The 18,224-nt window shown below is 36.0% G+C and overlaps 1 protein-coding gene across 8 annotated transcripts in view; it reads right to left on the reverse strand.

The window, feature by feature from the left end:
* Positions 1–573: 573 nt before the first annotated feature.
* Positions 574–18,224, reverse strand: part of DDHD1 (DDHD domain containing 1) — a 105,496-nt gene continuing 87,845 nt past the window's right edge. For 5 of the 8 annotated variants that reach the window (XM_023546172.2, XM_003408629.4, XM_023546168.2 and 2 more), the window contains 4 exons: positions 15,521–15,773; positions 14,292–14,480; positions 11,564–11,647; positions 574–6,215 (listed from right to left, as the gene is read on the reverse strand). In XM_023546172.2, coding sequence (XP_023401940.1) covers positions 6,034–6,215; positions 11,564–11,647; positions 14,292–14,480; positions 15,521–15,773 — 708 coding nt within the window. In that variant the 3' untranslated portion in view covers positions 574–6,033. The remainder of the gene's footprint in view (positions 6,216–11,563; positions 11,648–14,291; positions 14,481–15,520; positions 15,774–18,224) is intronic. The other 3 variants (XM_003408630.3, XM_003408631.4, XM_023546169.2) reach the window with 1 other exon arrangement.

The following is an 18,224-nucleotide window of genomic DNA, read 5'->3' on the forward strand; positions in this document are numbered from 1 at the left end:
TTTTCCTTTGAGATTCCATCCCTTCCTCCTTTGCCTCTGCGTTTATTTGGTCTTTCACTGAGTCTTTGGGCTGCACCCAAAAGGCCACTCCTTACTTTACTTTCCACTACCTTTATTGCTATTTAAACCTTTCGTGAAACTGTAACATGTGATTCCGACTCACGGCAACCCCATGTGCACAGAGTAGAACTGCTCCCTAGGGTTTTCAAGGCTGTGACATTTTGGAAACAGATCGCCAGGTCTATCCTCAGAGGTGTACCTGGGTGGGTTCCAACCACCAAATCTTTCTCGACTACTAGTTGAGTGCTTAACTGTTGGCACTACCCACTCTAAAATCCCTGCAAATTCTGAAATTTTATGAATTTTTTGAAAATTATCACAAGCATCAACTGAAGACTGAAACAGGTTGTGTAAGATCCAGGTAGTCACCATCAGTCACTTGTTGTTAGGTGCCATCAAGTTGGCTCTGACTCATTGCAATCCCACATACAGCAGTACGCAGTGTTGCCCAGTCCTGAACCATCCTATCGTTGCCATGTTTGAGCCCATTGTTCCAGCCACTGTGCCAATTCATCTTGTTGAGGCTTTTCCTTTTTTTTTTTTTTGCTGACCCTTTACTTTATCAAACATGATATCCTTTTCAAGGGGTTGGTCCCTCCTGAAAACATGTCCAAAGTACGTGAGATGGCCTTGCCAAATGAATGTTTGAGATGAAATTCTATATCCTGCCATTCTGTACAATGCTCTAGGTTCCATACAATCAATATTTCCTTGGCAACTTCCCTTCCCCTTGACTAACCCAAAAGGAAAATGTAGGGAGACAACCTGAGTTGTACTGGCTTCCTAGATCCAACATAGATCTAACAGAGATAAGCATTCAGTGGGGATGATACCTACCAAATTTGCTGTTTGTAGATACAAGTTGTTTTTTTTTAAACATATGTATTCTAAAATGTTAGGGAACTACTCGTACTTCCCATATCTAACCATAAAATGGAAACCCTGGTGGCATGGTGGTTAAGAGCTATGGCTGCTAACCAGAAGGTCAGCAGTTCAAATCCACCAAGTGCTCCTTAGAAACCATATGGGGCACTTCTACTCTGTCCTATAAGGTTGTTATGAGTCAGAATGGACTCTACGGCAATGGGTTAACAATAAAATCCTCCATGCGTCTGTCAGTTTGTCAAACTGTGGGGGCTTGCATGTTGCTGTGATGGAAGGATGGGATATCATTACCGATGTTAGATGGATCATGACTGAAAGCAAAGCATACCAGAAAGATGTTTACCTGTATTTTATTGACTGTGCATTTAACTGTGTGGACTGTAACAAATTACGGATAACATTGTGAAGAATGGGAATTCCAGAACACTTGATCGTGCTCATGAGAAAACTGTGCTTAGACGAAGAGGCAGTTGTTCGAACAGAATAAGGGTATACTGAGTGGTTTAAAATCAGGAAAGGTGTGCGTCAGGATTGTATCCTTTCACCATACTTATTCAATCTGTATTCTGGGCAAATAATCTGAGAAGCTGGACTATATGAAGGTTGGGGCATCAGGATTGGAGGAAGACTCATTAACAACCTGTGATATGCAGATGACATAACCTTGCTTGCTGAAAGTGAAGAGAACTTGAAGCACTTACTGATGAAGATCAAAAACCACAGCCTTCAGTATAAATTACTCAACATAAAGAAAACAAAAATCCTCATATAACTGGACCGATACGCAACATCACGATAAACAGAGAAAAGATCGAAGGTGTCAAGAATTTCATTTTACTTGGATCCACAATCAACACCCATGGAAGCAGCAGTTAAGAAATCAAAACAACACATGGCACTGGGCAAATCTGCTGCAAAAGGTCTCTTTAAAGTGTTAAAAAGTAAAGATGTCACTTTAAGGACTAAGGTGCACCTGACCCAAGCCATGGTGTTTTCAATCACCTCAGAAGCATGTGAAAGCTGGACAATGAATAAGGAAGACCAAAGAAAAATCGATGCCTTTGAATTATGGTTTTGGTGAAGAATACTGAATATACCATGGACTGCCAGAAGAACAAATCTGTCTTGAAATAAGTACAGCCAGAACGCTCATTAGAAGTGAGGATGGTGAGACTTCAACTCACACACTTTGGACATGTTATCAGGAGGGAACAGTCCCTGGAAAAGGATGTCATGCTTGGTAAGGTAGATGGTCAGTGAAAAAGAGGAAGACCTTCGATGAGATGCACTGACCCTGTGGCTGCAACAATGGGCTCCAGCATAACAATGCTTGTGAGGATGGCACAGGACCAGGCAGTGTTTCGTTCTGTTGTGCATAGGGTTGCTATGAGTCAGAATCAACTTGACAGGCCTAACAACAACAACCATAAAATATTTAATGCATGTGTTCCAAGTTCAGCCAGACAACCATCAGGTTTCTATCCGTGAAGGCATCAGTAATAACAGGATTCCTGGTAGAAGGCTTCAGGGCCCAGGAATGACAGTACAATCAGGATGAGAGATGGAAAACTTGAGAATAATCACAGAAGTCAAGTATCTAATACTCAGATGGGTTTAGTCAAATTCTAGTTTCCTTTTTCAGTATATAATCACTACATTCTCTTTTTAGCTGTCTTGACCCTGGCTTTAATACCTTCTTTGGCCTCATTTGTAACAAGATTATTCAAAAATAGTTCTAAATATACACTCAAATTGGTTTTCTCAATTGTCAAAATGCCTTAGTCATTAATAGTGAAGACAGAAATACAGTACTGACCAATCTAATCAATCAGAAAGAAATATAATTATTTCTCTCTACTATAGACCTGTTTATAGACCTTACAGTAAAAATCTGTTGGTCTGGTCTGACTCCACCTCGAGGGGTTCAGGTGCTATCACTATCACTGCAACGAATGGTTGAACTAGCTGTGACACTACATGGATGATTTCTTTTCCTCTCTCTATATTTTGCAAGAAATGCCAAGCTGGGTGGGGAATGGATGAATACATGCTTATAGACTACGATGCTTCAGGCCCAACAGGAAAACAGACTGAGGATTAATGTCTGAGGGCTTCTATTGAACATATTCAGTTTGAGTATTTAAAAAAGCTAACAGATGCTGTTTAATAGGAAGAAGTAAAACATGTAAGATTCCTAAGGCTTGTTTCACATATAAAGGAGTAGTTGCTGGAAAAACCAGTATATTTTGTGATTATATCCTAAATTACAACAACACTGGATTATAAAATAAGCCCAATTACTACCAAAAATAACCCAGCAAAAACCCAGTGCCATCCAGTCGATTCCGACTCATAGCAACCCTATAGGACAGAGAACTGCCCCACATAAGGTAATAAACTAATAAAAGGCCTTAGCAAAGGCAAATTTTAAACTAAAAAGGCAAGACTTAACCCAAAGACATTCTCCTTATTCTAACCTTCAATAACTTTTGGGAACCTAACTAGCTTAAAACTGAATGATCTACCCAATACTCAAGAGAATCAGCCTAGTATGTATGCAAAATAGAGAATACAATTTTAATGGTATAAAAAATATAACTTTTTAGCCAATTTAGTACTTGCTAGAAAAAAGTTGCAAAACGCTACTTAGCTTCTAAATCAAGTCAGAATTACACACACTCTGTATACTACTTGAATATATACAAACACATCCCATGACAACAAGCAGAGACACGGAAACAAGAAGAGTACCATAACATCAAAACCACTCTCTCTCTTGATGAAATAATGTATTGGTGGAAAAACAAAACACCTGCCTGGTAGCTCAGAAGGTCTCATTTTGAAATGGGATTTTGGATGATGTCCTTTCCAACAATTAAAATGAAACCAGAGATTAAATTTGACTTTGTTTTCTCCAATGAAAAAAGGGAACAGATACATTCCTATGGCTCTGAGAAACTACTTTTCTTCTTATTCAATGATACTAAATCAAAAGATGTGATAGACTTCCTCTCTTCTCAGGTAAAAAGGGCTCTTCACATTCTAATGGTGAAGGATCAGTACCATAAAGCTTTTGGGCATTTCAGTGTCACATCACCCAAAGCAACATATGCTCAAGTACCTTTAGTGATAGTCATATGACATGAGCTTAATTTTCCTGAGAACTAAATTAGACCTATGAAATAAACAGGTTATGAAAATGATCTGAGTTCACAGGAATCTCTAAATTTGAAATCAAGATTACTTCAGCTTTGCTAAGACCTGATTAAAAGCCTTTAAAGGCAAGAGTTAGTGAGTCACGTACTTGGTCATGGAAGTTTAGGATTTTTTTAAACACTAAAAAGAAGTGTTTTATTTTGTGCAAACTCAATTAAAGGCCTAAAGAGACAAGAGTACTGATGGTCCAGAGTAAAAGCTACAGTAAGCCACAGACTCTACTTTCTTATAAAGAAAGGAGTAATGAGATGTGCAATGGATCAGCTTTGCTCCCAGTTTGAGAATGATTACTGGAAAACTAAGAAAATTCTTACAAGACAAGCAAAGACAGCACCTTAAGTGGAATCTAGTGGGAGCCACTCAGAAGTGAGGGTTGGTCGTGGCAGAGATGGCTGCTAATCCCCTCTAAGCATTTCTTTGTGTCTGACAGCCCAAGAATGCGTAAGACAAGTGGGGTAAGATATTGGCTTCCTAGCCATTTCTCCAAACCATGGATTGCAACTTCTATTATTATTACTGTTTACAAACTTGTAAGAGGTCACCTGTGAATTATTAGTCACTGAATAGCATATAGAAGAATACAGTCTGACTTCAATCTTAGCTCTTCTGATCTGCTATGTAATCTAATTCGAGGCACTTAAATATTTGGTGTCTTAGTTTATTAACATGTAACATGAGAATAACACTCATTTACTTACCTCCTGGAGCTACTACATAGACTACTGAATGTATACTTTTTAAAGCACTTTGAGCTCCTCAGATGAAAAGCACTGCGGAAGCAATTATAGTTGAAGGAAACCCGCCCAGTGCTCCAGAAGCCTGATCTACCGTGCCTTACTTCTCCATCATGTTTTCCTAAACATTTTAAAAATAAAATTTGTTAGTGGCACTCTATCCCTTCATTTATGTTAATTGTTTGGCACATGACTATGTATACATTTAAAATAATTGTCACACTCCATACTCCAAAGAAATTTACTAATTTTTCCATAAAGTTAATGTACCCATTTTGGATTACTGTGTTGAGTTTACTTTAGCTTTCTCTGAGGTACATGTGACATAATAAAAAGTTTATTTTTTTTCAGAATAACTGAACTAATGTTATTTGTGTGAAACCACAAGTTTTTAATGAAAAAAATACTGAAGGTATGCCACAGTGTCTATATATTCATCTGAAGAGTACAAAGATGGAGTTCTGAGAAAAAAGGGTCTTAACACCATAGAAAATAAATGTAGTTCTTAAATTATGTTCAAAGGAAACAGTAAAAAATATGTAATGTTTCATACACTGAAATAAACAGAGATAATAAATTATAAATACAGTAGTTCAAATATTGTTTCTTTTTTAGCATTAGTTTTCCTAAAGTTAAATTCAAAACATTTTAAATCTGTTATACTGCATTTTCAATTAAATAGTGGAAATGGAGGCTTTCATAGAAATCTAAAACAATATCACCTTGTGATCTTTACATAGAATACACTGGACCTTGGCCATTTTAGATTTACAACATATTTTGGTTAATACATTAGATCCAACCCATTAGTATACTTTTACATTTGGAAAAAATGAGATCGTGATTTATACTGTTTACATGCAGTTCGCCCAAACCTTTCCCACTTCTAGGTCTTGCTTGATGCTCTGCAGAGGGTTCCGTCAGATTCATCATCAAAATGATTAAAACCATAAATAACTCCTTTTGGTCTGAAAGTTTCTTTCTTTCCTTTTTTTAAATAAAATAAGGTGCTTTTAAATTCAAATATTCCTTGTCCTAAAAAAAAGTGAAACATATTTAACTGGAAATTTCCACGTCCTGACACACATATTTTAACAGGAAAAAAATCAGTTTGGGGCCATTAATGTCCTTCAAGAGTTCAGATTGGATCTAAATTGGGCTTTGCATCATTATCGTGCTCCTGTTTGTACATGAAGGTTAAAAGAAAGAGGGCAACATCCAAGGATGACCAATAGGCAGTGTGCGATGTGACGGCTGACCAATAGCGGCTCTCCACCAGGCCTTCTCTGAGTTCAAAATCAATCCTGTGATCCAGTTCCACTAAAAAAAAAAAAAAAAAGAAGTTAAACAAATAAATAGTCTAGTAAGATCTGTTCTACATAGACCTATTAGAGAGTAAAAATTCAGGCAGTAGAAGTGATTCTAATCGCCTTTTTTCTTCAAATAATTTTCCACTCTAATCTTATGGGGAAAAAAAACACTCAAAAGAATCTCAATAGCTCAGGACTCTCTCTGGTGGAGTCTTTTCCTATGCTCTGGTCAATATGGCTCATTGACTTAACAAAAGACAAAACCAAAAAATTAATTTGCTTGCAACACGGATCATAGAGTATATTTGGAGTCAAAAGGCAGGCCTCAAATCCTGGCTTTATGACTTAATCTTTGTGCCTAATCTGTAAAATAAGGAAAACATTTCCTCAAAGATTGGTGCAATGATGCTGCGGGAGTACAACAGATTACTCAACAGCTCCTTAATCAGTGAGGCCTATGACTCTCTGGGTGGTGAAAACTGTTAATGATCTCAGCTGCTAACTAAAAGGTTGGAGGTTCGGTTCTACCCAGAGGGACCTCAGAAGAAAAAAAGCCAAAAGGCTGGAGGTTCAATTCTACCCAGAGGCACCTCAGAAGAAAGGCCTGGTTATCTACCAAAAAAAATCACTCATTGAAAAACCTAAGGAGCAGAGTTCTACTCTGACACCATGGGGTTGCCATGAGCTGGAGATGACTTGAAGGTAACTGGTTTTGTATAGCAACTGGCTCTGTGGGAGACACGTTAGAAGATAACCATCTTTTTATAGTCGCAGACTGTTTCCTTATCCACTAGGCTAAGTTCCTCAGTGGCAGGCACCATACACCCTAGTCTGCATCCCATTAGTGCCTAAGACTGTGCTTGGAACAGACAAGTGCTCCTATAAATGTTTAAAAAAAGAAGAATCCATTGGGTGGCTAGGGAAGTTAAACTGGGAGAAATAGTGATTCTTGGAAGGAAAGACTTTGCTTATAACACTGCTGTCCTCAAACAATTCAGTGAATTAAATCATCTTTTCTAAAATCCAGAGTTCTTGCAACCCCTGTTAGAAAAGATTACGTCAGCAAATCAAGGCTATAAAAGAATCTCAGTGGTTTCACTTAATGTATCCTTAGAGGTAAACATTTAGAAAGTGATTATCTGATCTTTAGGAAGGCCTTTAAAACTGTCAAGGGGCCATATAGTATTTTGAAAGGTCTACCTTAAAAACAAAACAGAACAAAACACTCAAACCATTACCGTTCAGACACTTCACAGTCTGTCCTTTGTTCAGCGTGCCAAAGATGTAAAAGGTAAAAGCCAGCAAAATTAAGAAGGGGACTGGAGAAAAAATTGGGTTTTGCTTCACACTGGGAATTTGGTAATCACACATGAGGCAATCATGATACACTCTAGGGAATGATATATAAACGTTTAGCTACATGCTTATTAAACAGATATTTTGTGAAAATGCCATTTGGTGATGTAAAAATGCTTATACAGTTGTTACTTTTCAATTATGCTTTTCTGGGAATGAATGTCCATGGATCTATGTACACATTTTCAGAGGTTTTACGAGGTATAAATATCAATTAGGCCATAAAACACTTGTAAAATACACTGAGATATGCTTTTACAAAAGTTTTTTAAACTCTATTTTTTCTCATTTAAGTTATAATAAGCTAATCCCTAACAGGCCAAAAAGCTTAAATCATCATGTGGACCTGTGGGGTAATGCCCCCATCTTTTATCTTTTGCATGCCATACAACGTTTGTGTTAGATTCGTAGGTATATTCTGGCATAACAGATGGGAAGATGAAAAAGGAAGAGGGAATTGGAATTCTCAAGCATGATGAAGAAGAATCAAGATGAAGTTAGTTAAAAAGAAAAAAGAAGGAATAAGAGGAAAAACAGAAGAAATGAGAAACATATGTGTTAATATTGGTGAAGACCACCAAGTTACAGTTTCTAAGAATTCACTTTTGAATGCCCCGGTATAATGTCATCCTAGTCCAACAATCTTGGCTTGAATTATTCTGTTTTAAAGCCAAAGAAAGGGAGATTTTTCCTATTATAACAAGTGTTACTCTGCTTTGATTTTATGTCCCAGGAATTTATTCTTAATATGCTATTACTGTGGTGCAAACTTGCCTTTCATGTAATAGTCACTCAAACTTTAAATTTAATTATTGTCCTATTATATAGCATGTGCCCTTGTCATTCTTAACACCTATAGGGTATAATCAATGATATTAACTAGATTAGCCCTCCCATCCCTTTCTATTATCTTTAGGTTGTCCCCATGAAAATGGGAATTAGGTAGCCAGCTTGTACCTGATAAACTTGTTACAAGCCTATCATCCTTAAAAGTTCACTGCAGGCAGTTTGGCTGCCAGTGCAGTTGACCTTACATTATCTTGGTTTTGCAGGTGGATAGATGGTACGGGGTGGGCAAATGTCCCATCTTCTCCTTCCCGTTCATGTACATCACAGAATTCCCAAGGGACTGAGGTTCAACGTGGCAACATCACTCTCTATGTGCTGTAAGATCTGATCTTGGCTTAAGTAGATCCAAATCTACATGGAGTTGTCTTGGGCCTACTTTCTCATTATTACATATTGAGAATGGGTGACCCCATGCAGGCTGGTAGTTTCCCCCTAGCTTCTCTCACTGAGTTGGGTCAAAGAGAAAGAACACAGAATCATCATTTCTTCTTCTATCTGTCTCTTGAGTAGCTAAGTGCTAGAATCACTCTATCCATAAAGAGAAGAACAAGGTTCTTGAACAGTTGAAGAGATGTAAAAATGAGAAAGACAGCTGGTTTTTAACAATCACCAGGAGTTTGCTTATGTTGTTTTAAAACATTAATTTTTTTGACGGGGGGAGTGATGCATATAGGCACATTGCCCCCACCCCCCAAAGGTGAATGTTCGCAATCCACATATTGTGAAAGGAAGCTGCCATTAGTAATGTGCTTTCATTACGGAATACTTTTGCACACAAGGCTCGTCAACATGCACAAGGTATTAAAGAATAATTAATATATATAAATAGAAAATAAGCATCTTTGTATTATAACATGTACTAATTGGTCAGGTTTTTAATACAAAAACTTAACCAAAGCATCTGAACTTCCCTGAAGAGAAATTTTAAAAAATTTAATGAATCTTAAAAGTTATCTTATTTGTAAGTAACAATTATGGTCATAATTACATGATTTTTGGCTCCAGGCAGACATCAAGAAAAGTACTTAAAGTACCAGCAGAGGATACACTGATTATGTTTCCAAATGATTGGTAAAACATTCACTCATAGTAAGAAAGATGATATTCAGAGTTCTTGTTGGCAAATTATGCCTTATTTTGTGCTGCCTCAGAGCAACTATACATTTTATGTGGTGAAGCGTTTGATAGTCAAGGAATATTTGCTTTAAAATTATCATCGTTTCAAATATATTTAGGAATACTCTCCTCCAACTAGCCTTTATCTTAAAAAGGTAACAAAGACTCTAAAACAAGTTTAGTTGTCATATCTGCCAAAAAATATTTTCTAACACCCATTTACCCATACAGACACTGAAACACCTAACATTTGACAACAGATAGACTATGTGGGAAAACAGGGACTCTACAGGTAAATCTTGAATACAAACAACTCCAGAGATGGCCAGATTTGTTGGGCCCTCCACAGTCTGGTTTAACAAACTTTGCCAGTCTTATTGAGAACTACTCCTCTCTACTCACCCTTGGCTCTTCTCAAGAAAACTAACTTATGGGTCTCTACATACTCCATGCTTCCCACCTCTGTGCTTTTGCTCATGCTGTTTCTTCTCCCTGCAATGTGTTCTCATTTCTGCATGTCCAAATTCTACTTCTTCCTCATAGCCTTTCATGACTTCTCCAGCTGAAAGCAGTTTCTCATTCCTCAGTCCTTTATCTGCACTGCTCTTATGTAGCTTATCACATTTAAAAAAAAAATCACATACTACCATATAATTATTTATGTAGTTATCTACATTTGCTAGAAGAGTGAATATATGCTCTTTAGGAAATACTTATTTTATACCAGTATTTAATATCTTTTTGGGCAGTATTGAAGTCTGTTTCATCTTGGCATCTTTTCTAGGGACTAGCATGGTATCTTGCTCACGGTAAACATTTAATAATTGTTGAATGAATAAAAACAGGGTAAGAGAAAAATAGAAGTCTTATGCATATCATTGCCTGAATCACTTGAGTGTCATTATGATTAGTAGTAGTCTAACTATTTAGGTAGTTGGGATGGTTTTGACATAGTGTATGTAAGAACAATCACTACTTGATTGCAGGACAAATGTATTAGTAGATTAGTTTTCCTTTTCCCTACTAAAAACACAAAAAGCACAAAATCAAATTATATCTTTATGGACGTGACTGGCTATTACATAAGCCGCTATTACATAAGCCCAAACCAGAGAGAGTAATTATATAAGATCTTTCCTGGAGGGGAATTTATTGAGTTAGAGCAACACAAACTGTTGCTATGGAATAAAAAACAAAACAAAAACCAAACGACAAAAAAAAAAAAAAAACCCAGCTTGTTATACTAAAATATTGTTTTGGTGTATCAAGTAACATAATTTTTTTGAAAACTAGCGATCAAATAAATTAATTGCAAAATTAAATATGGTTAAAATATCCAAAGAAAAACCTGCATGATGGTTTTTGTCAAAGACAAAATCCAGTATTTAAGAGGGGAAAAAAAAAGAGGAGCTGTGGGAAACGGAATGAGAAGTGAGTGATAAAAGTAACTTTAAATTGCTAAGATTTATCCTTGGTGATACACTTAGAATCTGCTGAAAATTAAGAGTGAAAATATATTTTGCATCCAACAATACAATAAAAACAAAAAAGGATCTACCCTTAAGGTATATTAAATATTTGAATATTTATGTTAAAATCAAGTCTCAGCTACGGCATACCTAAACCCTAAGTGGTAATGTTACTGAAATCGGAAATAACTAGGAATGATTAAACTTCTTGTACTACGAAACCCCTTTATATCTAAGTGTATTACATGAAAAGAACAGTGAATCTCTTTGAAGCCTTCAGGAAAATAGAGAAGAAAAAGAATGACCTAGTACTTTTCTCCCCTCCTCAAAGGTTCCTTCTCTGTAGGAGTATATGGGAATCTCATATATTTTTGCACATTTAATGGCTAATCAATAACCAGGTTTCAGGATTACTAACATTGAAGATTAGAAAGTACATATCAAATTGTCTGCAATGGTAACATCCAAGCTGATCACATAGAAGAACTGATCCAATTTTTCAATGAGCAGAACTCTAAGTAGATCATTTTCATAGTATTCTGAACGCTATTCCTGTCATATACCATACCGAGGGTATTATCTTTATTCTGCATTACATTTTCCGGAAAAAGAAGTTGTGGGAGATTAAAGAACGATTCCTGAAGTCTGAAATCTGCGAAAAAAAAACATAAGATGCTGTAAAGGGTTCGCTGATGGTTAAAAATGGCCTTCAGTGATGTAGTGGCCAAAAGTTAGAACAATACTCCCGAGTAAGCTGATTAAACCTAGCATACATAAAGATGCACAAACTTTGGTTTTTGTGAAGAGCTTTCATGGAAAATGTAAGCACAATTAACTCTGAAGTATAATGTCATAATCTGTAAACATCCAGACATTCCCAAAATTTATAATCATTTAGGTTCTAACCTAGAGGCAAAACAACACTAAAAGGAACTGATCTTTTCTTTCCATAATATGTTACAAACACAGGAGGGCACAAAAATGAAACAGTAAAACCACAGAAAATAACTTTTCCAAACTTTTCAAAAGAAATGAAGAACACTATATAAGCTTTAGCTTAATGACGACAGAGTAGGTTTCAACTGACAATACTTATTCTTCAAAGAGAGAAACCCTGATTGATCATGAATTCAGTCTGTGTCCACCTTACTCTGAAGTATTGAGAGATTCAAAGTCAAAGCTTCAGAATAACTGAAGCAATCAGTGTGAGTACAAGGAAGAAAGACAAGAAAGGAAGCCAAAATCACCTAATCACAACAACCAAATTCTAGAAAGAAGATTTAAGGAAGAAAGGTTTCATGATTTGTCAGATACAGCCAAAACAGCAATTGCGACGTATTTGCTTAAATCAGGATTACATAGAAGGGCATATTATTGAAGCAACTCAAAGAATCAGTAAGGCAAGTCTTAGGGATGTGATTTAAAAGGCAGAATCCTACTGCAGGAATAGTCTAATTTTAATGGTCACATCTATGTCAAGAGATGGATATATGCAACTAAGACACATGATTAGCTCATATTTAGTTGAATCTATAGTTAACAAGAAATTTACCATCAGGAACAGGAAAGAATGTATATAGAAGAATGACAGAAAATGTATTTCATTAATCTACCAAAATATAATGATGTAATACAGCTAAGTACCTCTATAGTCTACTATACTCAAAGAAGAAACTGGAGGTTTCTCTATAATCATTTGGAAACTATGTTAAGTAGTCAATATTTAGCTGTTTTCTTCCCTCATGTCCTATAGATTTTATATTGTCTTCACTATCCTTTCTCTGGGGCTCAAATCCTACCCTGCTCTCCTTGCTCCTTCATTTACCCTAACGTTTACTAGCATCGCTGTTGTGTACTGACAACATTAAAAGGAATCGTAACTTTTACCTGTCATCTTACAAAATTCTTTGAAATTAATTTTCCCTAGAAGTTTAGAGTTTTCTTTTGACTTCTATGTGCCACAACAAAATTTTCACAATCATATTTCTGATATTATGTAGAAATAAGAGCTTAAGTCAGCAACAGTATAAAAATTCTTAAAAGAAAACTAAAATATGAGTTTTTTTTTAAATATAATGTCAAAGTCTAAAGAGAAATTTTCTAGGCAGTTTTCAAAAGGCTGCCGTAAGAAGATTTCCAGTACTCAGAGTCTGACACAGAAAGAATTAGGTTAAAAATGCTGTTGGCCCAAATAGGAATGTCCAATCCTACTGATAGTTCATTCTGGACTGAGGTTGACTATGAAGGAAACATCCAGCCTCTGGGACTATCACACCTGAACTACTCTAACTTACTTCCTTTTAAAGCAAGTTTTATGGATAGCAATGGATGCTGGTCATTTTCAAATTGAGAATAGTAGGCACAGTAAGAAAACAAGGATACAAGTATCTAAAATTAATTCTAAAATTTTTAGCAAAAGAGAGTAAAGTTTTCTCTTGCTCTAGTTACAGAACGTTAGTAGCTACCTTCAGAATCTACATTTCCTTTTTTTTATATAAGTCAATGGAAAAACAGAACTTGATTTATTAATCTTATTTTACTGGGCACTCAGTAATAATGCTTAAGTTTAGATCCTTGGTAGTAAATATATATATGTATACTAAGTATATTAGTGTTTCACAACTATTCAAGATTTTATATGCTACATTCAATGTAACTACCAAGACCTCAAGTCCTATTCATTCATTGATTCAATATTTCTTGAGTAATGACTTTATATTAGGTAGCTGGGATAGAACTGAAAGCCATACAGGGAATTCAATAAAGTGTTTAAGCTTTAAATGTCTTATAGTTAGGCTGGATGAAGGGATCTGTGGGATATGGAGTAGGGCGATATTGGCAGAGCCAAAAAGTTTTTTTTCAAGTCTAAGGACTAGATACAGTATAGAGTTGAAGCAACTGTGGCTATCAGAATTTTTAAGACTGAGGTCATATTAAACAAAACAAAACAACAAAACAAAACAAACAAAACAAAACAAAAAACTATAAAAATCAGATGGGTGCTTACCCAAAAGAGATTTGTTTTATGCTTGATGTTTAAGACCCCTGTGCCACAAGGTCCTGATTATTAATGTTTGTAATTATTAATTCACCAGTGCAGAGAGCAAAACTTAATTTACCTGGAAATAATTCTTAAAAATGTAAGCAGAAGGAAATTTTTTTTGTTGTTGTTAAAGCTTAATGTATGTTTTAGATCTTAGAGTTGACTGCTAGCATTAAGATCTTCACCCTCCCTGCCCTTCTCAAGTTTTAGAAAGATACAATATAAACTTAAGGAAAGAACAGTATGAACTAACATGCAGAATCAAGAAAGCCAGAGCTGCTGTGTGGAAGGGTCTGTGTTGCCACAGTGGTAGCAGGAGGCGAGGCAACTGACTTCTTCTCATCTTCCATTGAGTCTTTTGATGTCTCAGATGGCTGTGCAGATGAACGTCCAAATCTTGAGAACAACATTCCTCCAAGTCCCTTTCCAATGCTAGCAGCCCCTGTATTTAACGAAACAGGAGAGTCATTGTGTTGAATTACACCACATACCAAGCTAAAAAGCACCACCCATAATTACAGCCAATTGGCAGCGGGACTAAGCTCTAGTCATGTTTTTCCAGGGTGGGAACATAAACCTTAAGAAAACGACAATTTATATTGTAGTTCTAAATAGAAATGGTGTAAAATAGAATGAAAGTTGTACTAACTCTAGGAATATAGTTTATAAACAAAGGAATAAAGATTCTATTTTTATTCAAGTGATCACTGTTTATTAAAATATTTGGCAAGATTAAAACCTTTAATAAAAATACCATGCCATTGACATGGGTAACCCAGAACCCAGTGCCATCGAGTCGATTGTATATATTTACTATTGATATTTTTATTATTGAAGTTGAGCGGGTATGTTATAAAAAGCCATCAGTAAACAATCTGTGTGGATAACAAAGTAAAATATCAAATGAGTCCAGCAGATAAAGACTATTTATAGTGCCACCTTGTGGCATTTTATATTAAGGCAATGGACAAACTTAAGTGGCACATAACTGAGCTCCAGTGATACACCCAACATTGCACTGGTACTGAGATTCATTCAGAGAGAAATGAGATGTCCTTGCTGCCCTCAGGAAGCACACAGTTTCAGAGACACGTAGAACATCAGAGAACTCACCTGGGGGACGGCATCCTTAGAACTCAAGCACTCCTTTATTTCACAGATGAGGAAGGGGAACATTAAAGACCATGTGGTTTGCCCAAGATCTCAAAGTAAGTAGCAGGGCCAAGAGTAAAGCGAGGGACTTGACTCTCAGACCAATGCTTTTTTTGTCCATCCAGCTCTCTCATATTCTGAAACTATAGAATCTGATCTAATTAGAGAACTTTAAGGCTTTCTGCCCTCAAATATAAACAGTGAGAGGGCAGTTAATTCTAGACACAGGGGTTAGCTGTTAGAAGTCAGAGTATTTCAAAGTACCTAAAATTTAATGTCTACATAAAAAGTGTCTGTATTCACAGATAAGAAATACTTAAGAGAGATTACCTAATATGCTTGCTTTGCCTATATTTGTTATAGATTCCCCATAGTGTCGGCGGGACAAGACTGGTGAGGTCACTGGGCTTGGTATGGTTGAAATGCCTTCATTCTCTGAGACTGAGGTAGGTTCTTTTGCTGGGTTGAGAAAGCTTGGCTTCATATGCTCGTAAGGTAGAGGATTTGAAGTATTGTACCAGTGGATCTGGACAGGCGAAATGTTGCTGTAGTGTTTCAGTATTAATGGTTCTAATCTATAAGCCTTGATGACAAAAAAAAATCAAAGAAGCACAACATTAGAGCACAATCCTTGGATTTTAGTAAACTGTTCTTATCTTATCTTACTGCACAATAAATAGACCTTAGAGAAGGAACTGATAAAATGGATATTTCAAACATATATTCCTATTTGTTTACTGTTAACAATACGTTGTTGACTTATATATTCTTAATGAGGATATTACCATGTTAAAAAAAAACAAACTCTAGGATAATGTGCTGTGTGCAGTCAATTGACTTATAGTGACTCTATAGGTCAGAGTAGAACTGCCCCATAGGGGTTCCTAGGCTGAAATCTTTACGGGAGCAGATGGCCAGGGCTTTTCTCCCGTGGAGTGCCTGGTGGTTTCGAAACTCTGAACTTTCAGTTAACAGCTGAGTGCTTTAACCATTGTGCCACCAGGGCTCCCTCCTAGGATAATCCAAAAAGCCAAACCAAGCCCATTACCGTCGAGTCAATTCCAAGTCATACCAACCCTACAGGACAGAGGGTTTCCAAGGCTGTAAATCTTTACAGAACCAGGCTGCCACATCTTTCTCCTGTGGAGCAGCTCATGCGTTCAAACCACCAACCTTTCAGTTAGCAGCCAAGCACAAACTGTTTGCACTACCCTGGGACCTTAGATTTTATTAAACTCTATTTAGTCCATGAGGAATTTTCAAATAGCACAAATAAGAGTCGGACACAAGGCTATTTGTCTAATGTGAAGTAGGGGTGATTTAGAAGAAAAGGCAATGGACTTGGGTGGTGTCAGAATCCCCTAAGTTCATATTCTAGCTCTGTTACTTATTGACTGTATGATGCTTGTCAAGTTACAAGGTCTCAGTTTCCTTTTCTTTATCTGTGGAAAGAAGATAAGGAATGTTGGGAAGAAGAGACAACGTCTGTAAAAAACTGCCTAGCACAGTTCTGACATAAAGTATTAAAAAAAGAGTTATTAAAATATTTTCTACAAAACAGAAAAACTACAAAATGAGTAATGAAAATAATTTATAATAATAAAGTGATTTGGAACCTTCTTTTAAAATACAGTAAAGGTTAAGATATAAAGGATGGGGTATTCACTGAAAGCTCAGCATTCATCCAAGAAACCCAAGTTCACCTTCAAGTTATAAGGATGAGTAAAATGAAATGTATATTAATGAAATGCTTATACTATAGCTGAGTTGCTTTCATGTGTATTTTACTTAATCTTAATGACTGCGACATAAAACATGGTCATCTGCATCATATAGATAATAAAGTCTCAGAAATGACTAAGATCATATAGTCTGTATTTGAATCTAATATTAGATTCCCAGTTATTTGTTAAATATAGCAATTTTTATTCTTTAACAAACGGGAAATTTTCTAAAATTCTAGTGTTTATTCAATGTTATATTTACTTGGTACTAGCAGAAGATCCCTTATCTCAGAATGAATGCTGTTTAAATTAGTTTTAGTATTTAGCTATACCCAGTCTTATTCTGAAAAGGATTTAAGAATGCATTTTTCTTATCTAAAAATCTTATTTGGCATTAAACTGTTTAACTGGATGCAAAATCTCTGGAGTGCTTATGTTAAAAAAAAAAATTATTTATTGCATAAACATTAAAAAAAAAACCTAGTGCCGAAAATATAAATACACAAAATTTAAAAACTTCCCCATGCCAAAATACACAGTTGCAATATTTGAGTATTTTAATTTCCAAGAGGATCTATCAAACACATTTCAATATTGTACCATGCTTTAAAGAAAAGAATTTAAAGTGGAATTTTTAAAATTTATGGTTGCTAGGTTACTGGTATTATAATTGGTTAAAGCTTAAAAGTCAGACACTAGTCCCTTGTATTAATTTCCAAAGATAATATTTTTACATTACGCTCTTACATTGCAAATACAACATAAACAGATCATTTGTGTATGTGTGTTTTATTGTACTTTAGATGAAGGGTTACAGAACAAACTAGTTTCTCATTAAACAGTACATATACTGCTTTAAGACACTGGTTAACAACCCCACGACATGTCAGCACTCTCACTTCTCAACCTTGGGTTCCTATTACCAGCTTTCCTGTCCCCTCCTGTCTTCTAGTCCTTGCCCCTTCGTTGGTGTGCCCCTTTAGTCTCGTTTTGTTTATGGGCCTGTCTTATCTTTGGCTGAAGGGTAAACATCAGGAGTGACTTCATTACTGAGCTAAAAGGGTATCTGAGGGCCATACTCTCAGGGTTTCTCCAGCCTTTGTCAGGCCAGTAAGCCTGGTCTTTTTCTTGAGTTAGAATTTTGTTCTAGATTTTTCTAATTTAATGCAAGAGCCCTAAATTAACCAAAACACAAATGTTTTAAGAATATAAACTTTTTCAAATAAAAGTAGATAAATGAAATATTTCTCATTAATTCACTGGTATCTTTCAACATTTTTTACAGATTCTTTTAGGAACAATTTAATATC

The sequence above is a fragment of the Loxodonta africana genome, chromosome 10 (assembly GCF_030014295.1).
Source record: "Loxodonta africana isolate mLoxAfr1 chromosome 10, mLoxAfr1.hap2, whole genome shotgun sequence".
Lineage (NCBI taxonomy): Eukaryota > Metazoa > Chordata > Mammalia > Proboscidea > Elephantidae > Loxodonta > Loxodonta africana.